Source organism: Sceloporus occidentalis, unplaced genomic scaffold, assembly GCF_023333645.1.
Source record: "Sceloporus occidentalis isolate IW3139 unplaced genomic scaffold, rSceOcc1.0.p SCAF_14, whole genome shotgun sequence".
Taxonomy (NCBI): domain Eukaryota; kingdom Metazoa; phylum Chordata; class Lepidosauria; order Squamata; family Phrynosomatidae; genus Sceloporus; species Sceloporus occidentalis.
The window spans coordinates 1,296,118-1,309,728 of record NW_028316994.1 but is presented as its reverse complement, the minus strand read 5'-3'; the positions used below and the strand labels follow the sequence as shown (position 1 = coordinate 1,309,728).

Here is a 13,611-nt window from a genome sequence, read left to right as displayed (position 1 = left end):
GGTAAAAAGCTTTAAAAAATCTCTTTTTGCTAATTTCTCTAGTTATTTCCCATTTGAACTCATACCTACCTTTAAATAATGCTACGCCGCTTGTGGAATTGACCTCCTAGCAACAAAAACTGGAAGTCTGGTGATGTCATATCACTGACGTAACCCAGAAACCTGTGATCGATGCAGTTGCGTTAATATCTTCTGCACATGCATGCTTGCACAATTACGGTGATATTAGCAGTTTGTTCATGGTTTCCTGTCGTTAATGACATATAGTGCTATAAACACATGACTGCAATGACATGACAATGAAACAATAGTGACTCATGTGGTAGGATGCTTTGAGTTGTTGCAATCCTGCTTTAGTTCTGTTTTTAGCACATTGTGAGGAAATGTTCTATGTGTGCTTCTGAGGTGTGGCTTGTGCATTAGGATTCTCTTGAAGTCTTATCTTGTATTGATTTTATTCTAATTTTTATTGTATTTTACACAGTTTTATTTGGGGTGGACTGCAATGAACTACTTTCTAAACTGTTAGTGTATCTATTATTGTGCACACAGTTCTGGGCACTTGGATAATTGACTGGACAATTTTCTTCAACACTTCCTTTCTTCAATCTGTCTCGCCCTAGGGCTGCCTCTGCACTTCAGAAATAATACAGCTTGATACTGCTTTAACTGCCATGGCTCAGTTCTATGGAATTATGGGTTTTGTAGTCTTGTGATATATTTAGCCTTCTCTGTCAGAAAGCTCTGGGGCTGCAACAAACTATAAAATGCAGGATTCCATAGCACTGAGTCATGTATTCCATCCAGTTTCCCACCTCAGTGGATTATACGTTGAGGGATTTGGTAAAGTTGTAGCTAGTGAAATTCATGCCCTCTCATCCCTGTTATGCCTTTATTTTAACATATCTACTCAGCAGTAAATTCCATTGATTTGAATAAGCAAGATGTATGATCTTCCACTAATCTTTGCAGCTCATGCTTCTTGATAGGAAGTGGGGAGGACATGCAATGATTCAATTATGCAAAAAAACATTCTCCATTATGTTAAGAGGCACTCAAAACATGTCTGATTAAAAAATGTCCACCCTTCATTCACTTATTGATCTAGATAGTACTTGCAGTGGATCAGCTGAAATTAACACATCATTCATCATCACCAAACATTTAACATATGCAGGAGTAGCCATGCTAGTCATATAGCAAAGCAAAATAACATCTAAAACCAAGAAAACAGTGATACCTTTAATGGACCAACCAAAGTGCACAAAATACTTTCACACAAGCTTTCGAACACAAGTCGGCTCCCTCCTCAGTATGACATCCCTTTCAAGTATTCAGACAGGGCTATCATATCACCTCTTAACTGTCTCTTCTCCAGGCTAAACATCCCTGACTTAAGGAGCTGGGGATGTTTAGCCTGGAGAAGAGAAGGTTAAGAGGTGATATGATAGCCCTGTTTAAATACTTGAAGGGATGTCATACTGAGGAGGGAGATGACTTGTTTTCAGCTGCCCCAGAGACTAGGACCCGGAGCAATGGATGCAAGCTACAGGAAAAGAGATTCCAGCTCAACATTAGGAAGAACTTCCTGACAGTAAGGGCTGTTCGACAGTGGAACGCACTCCTTCCTCGGAGTGTAGTGGAGTCTCCTTCCTTGGAGGTCTTTAAGCAGAGGCTGGATGGCCATCTGTTGGGGATGCTTTGATTGAGAGTTCCTGCATGGCAGAATGGGGTTGGACTGCATGGCCCTTGCGACCTCTTCCAACTCTATGATTCTATGATTTGAAACACCACTGGCTTTTTCATTAGGCAAAGGTGCAAACAATCGTACCTGATTTTTTTTAATGATATTAGTCACATGCCTGCATTTTGTCAAGATATTGTTGATGGTGTTCTGATTCAAGATGGTATGGAAGGATATACCAAGCAGGCAAGCCACCTCTCCTTCTGGCCATGTGGTACTGAGAGATGAAGTATTTGAAAGCCCAGAAAATAAAATTTAAATTTCATTAGCAACACAGAAAGTTACTTCCTTGATGAAGAAATCAGTGAAGCTTCGAAAGCTTGAGGCATATATTTTGTGCATTTTGGTTAGTCCAATAAAGGTATCAATGTTTTGTTACTGTATAAACTTTTAACATCATTCCTTATTATATTTTAATAAATTGTTTTTGAAGGGCAATGAACATTTAGTGAGGTGACAGGGATAGGAAAAAAGAGGAGATCTAATGTTCCATATGACTACGGTTTACATTTCTGGTCACTGATGGCTTCCATGCCAGAGGGATAATGAAACTACTCTGGGTTTTAATTTGAATTTGAAAGGAACTCTCCAAGATGACAAGCCCTATCCCCAGAATAATTTCTGTGGCTTACATAGTTTCTTCAAGATTAAGGCTAAAAGCCAGCATGGGTTTTTCTTCTATTGAAATGGAAGCCACCAGCTGCCATTGGCCTAAATTCTATGATGCACATTGCTACTTGTGTAAGTGCTACACAGTTATTTTAATGTCACACAGATGAATTGAGTGGGTAGCAAATTTTTTTCCATTTTACACTGTGCCACCAAGGCTGGAAGACACTAACCTTTCCAGAGTCAGCTGGTCCCAGCAAACAGCCAAATTATCTTATATCCATGTATGTGGGTAAAATAATTTCCTTTCCATTTAGCCAAAGTTCTCTGAGATGGACAAAAGAGATCTATCATGGTATACTATTGAACTCTCTCTCTTCTCTCACCATTCCCATGTAAGCATGCTACCCTTGTACTGAACCTGCTTTCCAATGCATTTATTTTGCTTGTGACTCTTTCATTCTCCTCCCTGACTCCTCTTCTGGAACCCTATTGTGTACAGTATACTCATAACTTCAGTGCCTGATCATTATCCATAGCTAACCACTTTGACAGTGGAGAGTGTAAGCTAAATGTAACTTCCTCCCTTTTTTAATAAACTTTATTATAATTGTTCTATTTTAATGTCCACTTTTGTATGTTTTTACTTGTAGGTAAATGTAAAGGTAGTCCCTTGCCATGAATGTCTAGTCATAACCAACTGTAGCGGGCAATGCTCATCTCCATTACTAAGCCGAAGAGCCAGTGTTGTCCGAGGACTGCTCTGGTGGTCACGTGGCCAGCATGACTGCACAGAACGGTGTTACCTTTCCACTGCATATGCATTTGCATGCTTTTGAACTGGTAGGTTGGCAGAAGCTGGAACTAGTGACAGGAGCTCACCCCATCATGCAGCACTCAGGCTTCGAACTGCCAACCTTCCAATCTTCTGATTGTCAGATCTGGCATCTTAACCACTAAGCCACCACATCCCTTTTAATTGTACTGTTCCTTTAGGTTGTAAGCGGCTTTGTGTCCCAGTTTTGGGAAACAAGTGGGGAGATCCTCCTCCTCACATCATCATCAAAACAATTCAGTATTCAGAACAATTCACAACAAAAACCCAACAATAAAATGTCTTTTCAATCAAACTGATCAATTTTATAATTGATCTTAACTTTTCAAAATTCAGCTTACACAATTATGATTTGCTCTTTCTGAGAGCTCTCTGAAGTGCCCCCTGCACTTCTTTGTTCCGGAAGCTATAGATCAAGGGGTTTAGCATTGGAGTAATGATGGCATAAAGTACAGAAACCTGGAGATCTTCTTCTATAGAATGAGCAGAGGATGGGCGTATATAAGTGTAGATGATGGTGCCATAGAAGATGCTCACCACAGTGAGATGGGAGGCACAGGTGGAGAATGCCTTCATCTTGCCATGAACTGTGTGGATTTTGAGTACCGAGGAGACTATGAGAATGTAAGAGAGAAGAGTCAGGCAGAATGGCATAATGATAACACATCCAGAGATGGAGAAGGTTATCAACTGGCTGAGAAAGGTGTCCGAGCAAGAGATGCGTAGAAGGGGAGGAATGTCACAAAAGAAGTGGTTGATTTTATTGGAGTGGCAGTAGTGCAGGGAAAATACCATTACTGTATTAACAATGGAATTGAAGGTGCCAATAGCCCAAGAAGCTGTCAGCAACCCTCTACGCACTTGCTGGTTTACAAGTAGGATGTAGCTCAGTGGATGGCAGATAGCGGCATAACGATCATATGCCATAGCTGAGAGGAGAACACACTCTGTTCCCCCTAAAGTGACAAAGAAATACATCTGGAGTGCACATCCTATCAATGAAATGGTCTTGTCCCTTGACAAAAGGTCCCATAGCATCTTAGGAACTGTAGTGGAAGTGTAGCAAATCTCGATAAAAGAGAGGTTGCCCAAGAAGAAGTACATGGGAGACTGAAGACATCTGTCTATCCAGATCAATGCAATAATAGTTAGATTCCCTGCCAAAGTTAACAGGTAGGCTAGCAGGCCTATGACAAAGAGGAGGGTCTGGTTCTTTGGGTCAACAGAGAATCCTGTGAGGACAAATTCTTTGACACTTGTTTGGTTCCAACTTTCCACAGGCTTGTTGAAGTCCATCTTTAATCAGGAGCTTCTTAGTTGGGAAGGGATCACAAGTGTTTGATCTGTGAATTATGGTAATTCCATAAAGACAACAAAGAACAAGAAGTTGATTAGTGTGTTTTTAGTTATTTCTTATTGCTCACCATCAGTCATCATTGCAGTCATGGGTAGGTAGTGGGCCTAGGGCATGGCAGAAGGCAGAGCCTAGCCCATTGAGATACACTGGTTAATAGGAAGTAGAACATCTAGCATTTTGTGGTTGCAGAGATTTCTGTGAAAAATGCTGGACCTGAACAGGTGAACTGTTTCTTATGCTACCATGGGGTGACATGATTAAATTATTGGAGTAAGGCTTGGGAAACCTCAGTTCAAATAACCACTTGGCTCACTGGGTGACCTTGGGCCAGTTGTTATCTCTTAACTTCACAGGAGTTATTTTGTGGGTAATAATGGAAGGGCAACTCTGTACACCACCCTGAGCTCCTTGGAGCAAAAATGAGAAACAAATGAAACAAGTAATAGCAATTCTACTAATGATAAGAACAACAACAGGATACTTACTAAATAGAAAATAGGTGTGCATCGATCCTGAATATTAATCCTGGTCTTGATTAAACACTCTTGCTTTGTAAATGTAATGTATATCAGTAGATCATAGGCATTCTGATAAGAAAGAGGAACATGTAAGATGTAAACCAGACTACATTAGGCAAAATAGCCATTGTTCTTCCATCAGTACAAGCCACTAGAATGAAATCCTGTTCCAGACAGTGAACCAATTTAATTGGGGATCATGTGGATACAAAAGACTTAGGAAATGGCAATAAGCCAATAAGAACATTAATATACAGATTTCAGCTATCAGAAAGAAGCTAAATCACAGAGAAAAAAGTCCCTCCTTCTTTGGCACCCAGCTAGAAGGATAAAAGTAATTTCAGGACACATTATTTTTATTGACTGGCAAGTTAAAAAATGCTCAGGATGTGCTGAGCATGACTTCTTAGACAGTCTCATGAATACAGAATGGGCCTGTTGTTGATAAGAAGAGAACCACCCGCATTTCTGACAAAAGAAGGATTTAAGTGTTTACCTCAATAAAAAGATAAGGCATCAGTGAATACCAGATTCTTGTGTACTCTTTGCCACAGACATATACTAGTTTTACAACATGAATCCATTTCAGAAATGGAGCATATTAGTTGAATTTATCCTTCTGCATGGAGCCATATTTTAAAACAACAATACCAACAATAGCAGCAACAATAGTTTATGAGTAGAGATGGTGGAGTACATGGCTCATCCCACCATTTTGGCAAGCTCTCTACCTGCCCCAGCTCAGACAACCACTGTCTATAAGGACAGAATCAAGGAAAGAGTAGCTTTGACATAAATATAAGTGGAATCATTTATTTTATGACTTACCTGGTTTTGGCATACAAACTTAATATCTCTCGATCCATTTCAGTCTTTATAAAAGGAAAAGGAAGAGGTCATTAACAGCTTTTGCACAAATCTTCATTGCTTGTTGTGCTTAGAGCCTTTGTGGTTAAATTAAATGCCAATATTGCAGACACAATGTTGTGAGTTCAGTCCCAGGGCTCCAAGGTTGACTCATCCTTCCATCCTTTTGTAGGTCGGTAAAATGCATACCCAGCTTGTTGGGGACAATTGGCTTACAGATTGTAAACCACTTGGAGAGTGCTGAATTCATTATGAAGCAGTACAGCCATGTATGTTTCAATTTGATTTTACTCCACTGTTCTCTCCTATGCCAATGTTTTTTCAACTGGGGCTAGAATTCACTACTGATTTGAAACATAACTAAAATCGACCGCAACACCATTCAAAGTCTTAAATGTAAGGCTATGACTTGCCATAAATCAATATTTCATTTGTCCTAAAAGGAAATTATCTCTCTGTGTGCATACACAGGAGCACACATGTGCACACCACCCACAAACATACAATGCAATCTATCTTCAAAGCTATGCTGTTTTCCCCTTTACAAAGAAACGTATTCAAGTCTTCCCAGGTGATTAATAAAAGTCTTCCTCTGCTACTGTAGGTTTCAGATAGTTGACCAGTCATTTGTCACTCCTTTTAAACTCTTGTCCACCAACATCAAATTGGCAGACAGTTTGTTTAATGAAAAATCAAGCTAACCTTGATACGTCTTTTAAGATTCTGTCCACCAGCATAAATTTAGAAGTATGTTTTTTTTTAAATGAATATCAACATAAACATCATAGGAAGACTGAAAGCCAAAGGTATTAGTAATAAAGACCCCTCTGCTTAGATCTTCCAAACCACCACATCTTCATTCCATCTGCTGAGGAGCTTTCACACTCTGGGAAACATTACAATATCTCTTTGATAAGAGATTACTAAGAATTTATTTGTTACCTGCAAAGCATTTTTCTTCAGGATGCAAGAGACACATCAGTATTGCCAGTAGTTGGCAATGAATTCTTTTTTTGGCATCAGAACCATGACTGCATCTTGATAAATGCACAGTCTATGTGACACAGTCTTTCATTGTTTTCCAGGGCTAGACTTTGTGATATGAGATATGAAATCTCTTTATTACTACTGAACATTGTTCACATTTTTGCTATGTGTTTTTAATGGATAATTTCCCCTGGGATTGACAGAAATAATTGTCATGAAGACAAGAAAACATGGGTTATTAACAGTCTCTTGATAGAAGTGGAAGCCAGAAATAAGCTAGAACTAATGAACAATGTCTATAACTTTGAAAGAGGCTAGACCATAGAGTGGAACAGATGGGCTCAAAAGAGTGGCCTGGATCCACTCTGTCCAGAAGCTGATTGGAACCCTGCTGTCTGCATGGCCTGCTCCCAAGGCAGGCCATGGCCACAGGGGCTGACCAGTGCTGCCAGTAGTCAGACTAGCCTGGCTCCTTTTTGATCTGGCCCTAAGAAGTGGAATGCACCTTTGGAATGGCTTCTGGCTGCTTTAGAGGTGTGAATCGTGTAAAGGACATACTTCCAAAGTGACTGGAAGCTGCTTCATTTGGCCTGTCTGTTCAGGCTCTTTGAGATTTCTGGCTTTTAAATGCATAAGTGTAATCTTGATTCATGGGCTCTTTCACACTACAGAGTTGTAGCACTATGAATCTACTTTAAATGCTATGACAACATCTTATGGAATCCTGGGATTTGTAGTGGAGGGAGGGTCTTTGAGATTTCTCACTCAGGGAGCTCTAGTGCCTCACCAAACTACAAAGGCCAGGATTACATGGAATGTTGCCATGGCAGTTACAGTGGAGTCACAGTGCTGCAGTTGTGCCATGTGAAAGGGCCCATAGATGCATGCTTTTCAAGAAATGTCTCATTTGGACCAAATTTGTAATTATTTAGTGCCATCAAGCCATTGAACTAAATACATTTCTCTGAGCATCCATTGCTTAAAAATATTTAAAATATATATAAACTTCAAAAGCAAACCTTGTTTTTGCCATTTTATATAAGGGACACCATGTCACTATGTCACTGTATTTAATGGGACTTGAACACCCAGGATTTTGGTATCCATGGGGTGTCCTGGAACCCAATCCCAGTGGATATCAAGGGTCCATTGTACATAAATAATAAGAAAAGCTCTCAATGGACCTTTTATTTTTTTAAAAAATTGTGCCACAATCATGACATTTTGGAAGTGTGTTCAAAGTATTCCCACCATGAAAAATCATTCTTTCCCTTACCCCTTTTCATTGATGACCCTGGATTGTATATACAGTTGGCCCTCCTTATACACGGATTTTTTATACACGGATTCAAGCATACACGGTTTGAAAATGTTCCCAAAAAGTATAAATTTACCTTGATGTTCCATTTTTATTAGGGACACCATTTTGCTATGTCATTATATTTAATGGGACTTGAGCATACACGGATTTTGTTATACACGGGGGATCTTGGAACCAAACCCCAGCGTATAACAAGGGTCCACTGTATTGACTTCCCCCTTTTCTCTGGCCCTTTGCTGTTAGTGTTGTTGTATTGTTTTTAATACTGTTTTTAACTGATTTTATTGGAATGTTTTTATATGCTGTTGTTCGACGCTTTGATCAGGTTTTGGAAAAGCGGGATACAAATAAACTATATTATTATTATTATTATTATTTTAAATGCATAATGAAATCCTTTAAATCCTCATGGATTTTAATGGGAGACAGTGAAACACATGGTTCAGTATCCTCCTAAAAGTCAAGGAACACAAATATGGTTAATTATGGCTGAACCATACCTATTCATATTTCTCTAAAAGTAGATTAGAAAATATTTAAGGCACCAGCCATCCTCCTGAAGGGACAATTGACTTTATTAGGGTGGATTGGCAGTGAATTGGAAAGAGCTCCCTTTCCTCACATTTCATCTTACATTGGACCTTAAAGTATAGGCACAGGAGCATAGAAATTGACACTGTGCATTTCTTGCAATGGGAGGCCAGTGAGCATCTCCTATATAAAAGTAAAAACCTCCATTTTTAAAAATTGGTTTGGTTAATAATGACCACATGAGATTCAAGCACTCAGATATAATGTACTGGCATTTAAAGCAAAGCAATTTTATGTCATGAAGAATAATAATAAACATTTATTATGATCAACCGATCAAACATCAAATAAACATCAATCAACAGACATCACAATAAATAAGCAAATTATAGGAGTAATATCAGTTAATTATGAAACTTATATTAAAAAGAAAAATGTGAAATTTAAAGGTATAAAATCATTATAAAATTTTAAACAAAAGTAAGGGATATTATACAATTTTAAAACACCATTTTATGCCAACAGACCATTGCCGCTGCACAAAAACTTGCCACCCTTGTTGTTATTGATGGGCACTGGTCTGCCAGCAAATAGGATACATAAAACTCATCAGTTCTTCCAGGAAAATAACTAAGAATTGGATAAATAAAAAACTGACTGTAACAATAATAAAGAATGGTGTTTTGTGAAAAACCCAGTTTAGTTAATTACTCATTCAGAGTCTTGTTCCATCTAGAAAGAAACCCATTGGATAATACCAAAGGAGCTAATCCTACTAGGGTAAAAAGCATTTCATGACGAATGATTTATGTGTCTTGAGGGAAGGGAGCTGGAAAACAGTCTTTTCAGTCTTTGAAATTGAATTGATTTTCCTGTTACTTTCTTTGCATGACTTTCTGGAGTACTCCTTGCACATCCTTGTTCCTCAGGCTATAGATAATTGGATTAAGCATAGGTGTTAGGATCCCATAGAGCACAGGCATGGCCCGGTCTTGCTCCTGGGAGTAGGTGGAATTGGGGCGAAAGTATGTGAAGATGCTAGCCCCATAATAGATGCTCACAACAGTCAAGTGAGAAGCACAGGTGGAGAATGCTTTAAGACGGCCCTCCTTTGTGCGCATCCTAAGGATGGTCAAGACTATATAGACATAAGATACTAGGATAACGAGAAGTGGACCCATGACTACACTTCCACCCACCACAAAAGTAACAATTTGGTTGACCTTGGTGTCAGAGCAAGAGAGCTGAAACAGGGGTGGGATGTCACAGAAAAAGTGGTGGATGACATTCTTCCTACAGAAAGATAAAGAAAACATCAGGCCCGAGTGTACCCCTGAGTTAGACAAGCCAAGAATCCAAGCAGCTGCTGCAAGACTGGCACACATTTTTGAGCTCAACAGCACATTGTAGTGCAGTGGGTGACAAATAGCTGCATACCGGTCATAGGCCATAACACCCAGTAGAAGGCATTCAACCCCACCAAAGGAGATGAAGAAATACATTTGTGAGATGCAGCCTGCTATGGAAATTCTCTTGTCCTGGGAAAGGTAATTCACCAGCATCTTGGGGACGGTGGTAGTTGTGTACCCAATGTCCACCACAGAGAGATTGGCAAGGAAAAAATACATGGGCTTGTGAAGTCTTTTGTCCAAACTGATCACAAGAAGGATAAGAATGTTCCCAATCAAAGCTATTAAATAAATGACAAGAAAGAGACCAAAGAGAAAGAATTGTGTCTCTGAGTTGCTGGAAAGTCCCAGGAGTATAAATTCAGTGACCATTGTTTCATTCACCATTTTATGCAAGGACTCCACCTGTAAAGGAATATTGTTAAAAAAAAAAAATCAGTAATCTTTCCTTTGAAGAGGTTGGACATTAGTTTAAATATAATGGAGCCAAGATGGGATCTTAAAGGATATAATAGTCCATGGCATCAAACAAAAAATTCCCAGCATCTTCGGAAATTGCCTCTCCCAAAAGAAATTGAGATAACATAAAACACGATCCCTAAATTCCATACAAGATAGACACCTCAGAAAGATACTATGGTTGTTGATATGGGCTGACATATTTGGGGATATTTATATACATATGTGTCCCTTAGAGACTGGGCTGAGTGTTGAACTAGCAACTTGGACACCAGTGTTCAAATCTCTGATTGGTCATGGAAACCTACTAAGTAACCTTGGGCAAGTCAAATACTCTCAGCCTCAGAGGAAAGCAACGACAACTCTCTTCTGAAGAAATTTGGCCAAGAAATCCCTCTGATAGGTTTCTCTTATGGTTTCCATAGGTCACAAATAATTTGGAGACAAACAGCAACGTGTCCCTTATACATGTATATCCTTTTTGGGATACTGGGTGGGTTGCAACACCGTTCCATTCTTTGCACTGTTTCCTAACCTACTGAATAGTCTCCGGAGTCTCTTGCATGGCTGTTTCCTGTTTTGTCAGAAGCAAGCAGATCACAGAAGCCTGTAGCCAGATGCAAAATGATGACATCAGAGCTGAAATCTATTATGATTTTCTAAAGGTCTTAACACTGCTGGAATAATTTCACATCTAGCTTTGGAACATAGCCTGCTGCTTCTGTGATATTGCCCACTCCCCATAAAGGAGGGCATAGCCATGCCAAGGGGTAGCCTTCAGAGGTTGTTCAGTAAGATTGAGTGTTATATGAATCAGGTTAGCATAGGTATGCACATGGCCCTAGTACATTGCACTGAGTCACAAAACATCAGAATAGCTACTGAGCCACAGAATAGCAGCCACAGAATAGCAGCCACAGAAAGTTACCAAGTGGTTCACTTAAATTAACAGGGACACCTTCTGACACCTTTCCTGACATTGATTGTTCACAAGGTCAACAAGCCGTTTCTTTCCCCAAAGGCCTAAGGAATTACATGGATTTAGGTAATCTATTTCACCCAGAAATCATGTCAAAAATGAATATTGGTTTCAGCACCATATATCAAATATTTTTTCTATATAGAAACTCTTTTGTACACAGAAAATGCTATTTTTCTTGCAAAAAATACTTTAGCTGTGGTTTTAATTTGCCAAAACAAACAAAAGCTAAACAAAATCAAACAAAAAAGAATCATACAACACATGGTTTTTGTTTTTGTTTTGACACAAAAAGTAAAAAATATTCTCTGGGTAAGATGCAGCATTTTCTATGTAGAGAATACTATTTTCTTCACCAAAACCCCACAGGTGAATTTTGTGTAGAATAAGCCCTGCACTCCAAATACTATCACCCATCCAAGATACTTCTTGTTCTAGGTTCTTAACAAATACACATTTCTCAACCATTTTTGAATATTATTCCATCCCTAGTCATCTGGCTCTACTCAGTGGGACAGGATGTGCAAAGCCATTGTGTCACATGCTAGAGGCATTATAGAAAAAAGAATAACTTACTAAGATGGCAGGTAATTCCCAAAGAGCCATCAGAAAACCAATGTGATCCATCCTTTTTCTAGATTAGGCTATCTTAATGCATCTCCCACCTGTGCACAGGATTTATGTCATGAGCCAGGACTCAGTCTCAGAATCCAAGTGTGAGGAGAGTCCTGTAGCTCTCTTTGTGGAGGTTAGCCTCAAGAAACTCAAGATCAGGGCTCACCTGAGTTGGACCAGTGGAGGCAGCAGCAGAACAGCTGCAGCATCAGAGGAAGAGGCACAGACCACAGGCCCAACAAGCTGAGAAGAGAGCCAAACAAAGACGTTCTATGAGGCTCCTTGTGATACAGCAGAAATATTTTAGTCACGGGCAGCTGGCTACCACCATTTTAACAGATGGGTCATACTCATGTTTGTTGTTGAAAAAATTGTTTGCCTTCCAGTTCTGTCTTGGTGGTTTTGTTCTTGATTTCTGAGACACTGATCCTCAGACTGGCTGGCAACCCTGCTCAACTCTTGAAATGTGATATGACAGCTCTTCTTGATTCAAAGAATCTTGGACTGGCTTAACTTCTGTCTTTGCAAATGGACCCTTAGAGGCAAGCACACACAGAGAGACTCTTGTTTAATTTACTGTTCTGTCTTAGCTGCCCTTATCTAGGAGAGGTCTGAGTTAATTGCTCCATCCCTGGGAATTCACAATGAGTGTGTACAAACCTGAACCAGGAAACTCTGAGCCCCAGAATGTCCAAAACCCCACTGAGAAGTGATGAAGTAAACTGTCTACCACAGAAAATCAGGTCCAAAGTGTACCTTGCTGAATGGATTAAATGGCTAGATACCATGTGATAGAGCCACAGTTACCATGGAGGCCATTAAATCTCTCACTGATCTTGAGAGTGTGGCCTCAGCATTTATGTTAAACTGTCTGAGCAAAACAAGCCAGGGAATTTCAGCCTCATACCAAAGACTCCCCAGACTATCTCAGGAAGAGAAACTGTTGGGCACTAGGGTGAGTGTTACACCAGCAGAATCTCTATTCTGTCCCCAAAATTCACCTTCACACGGACACTCACAATTGGAAGATTTCAGGATGGGTCATCAGGTCAGGAAAACCGAATCACAGTACACCACTGCTACTTTATCTTCCCCCACTGTCTTGTGTTCTGCAATAGAGAATGTAGATTGTCAAAATTCACTGAGATTTACTTCATCTCATCCAACACAGTGTTAGTTCTACATATCAGGATGGCATTCAAGATCAGAATTTGGATGGCTATTTGTTTTCCTATTCACCAAACCTTGCATTCAGCAGAAGTACTATCAACTCAATGAGACTGTGATCAAGGCTATTCAGGGTCCTTGAAATGGGAAACAGTTTCGGAGCAACCAATATTTTGTTGTGTTCCCTCCTTCCATGCCACATTATCTTGCACT

The 13,611-nt window shown here is 39.6% G+C and overlaps 2 protein-coding genes across 2 annotated transcripts; both read right to left on the bottom strand.

Moving 5' to 3' along the window:
- Positions 1 to 3,533: 3,533 nt before the first annotated feature.
- On the bottom strand, positions 3,534 to 4,484 carry LOC149303470 (olfactory receptor 5F1-like). Its single transcript, XM_089480444.1, has one exon. It carries the CDS (start codon positions 4,482 to 4,484, stop codon positions 3,534 to 3,536), a length of 951 nt encoding a protein of 316 aa, XP_089336570.1.
- A 5,160-nt stretch (positions 4,485 to 9,644) lies between these two features.
- On the bottom strand, positions 9,645 to 10,595 carry LOC149303469 (olfactory receptor 5AP2-like). Its single transcript, XM_089479751.1, has one exon. It carries the CDS (start codon positions 10,563 to 10,565, stop codon positions 9,645 to 9,647), a length of 921 nt encoding a protein of 306 aa, XP_089335877.1. The 5' UTR covers positions 10,566 to 10,595.
- Positions 10,596 to 13,611: the final 3,016 nt, after the last annotated feature.

Bases quoted from the DNA above. Each gene is read 5' to 3' on its own strand.
- LOC149303470 (XM_089480444.1), bottom strand. From the start codon at position 4,484: ATGGACTTCAACAAGCCTGTGGAAAGTTGGAACCAAACAAGTGTCAAA.
- LOC149303469 (XM_089479751.1), bottom strand. From the start codon at position 10,565: ATGGTGAATGAAACAATGGTCACTGAATTTATACTCCTGGGACTTTCC.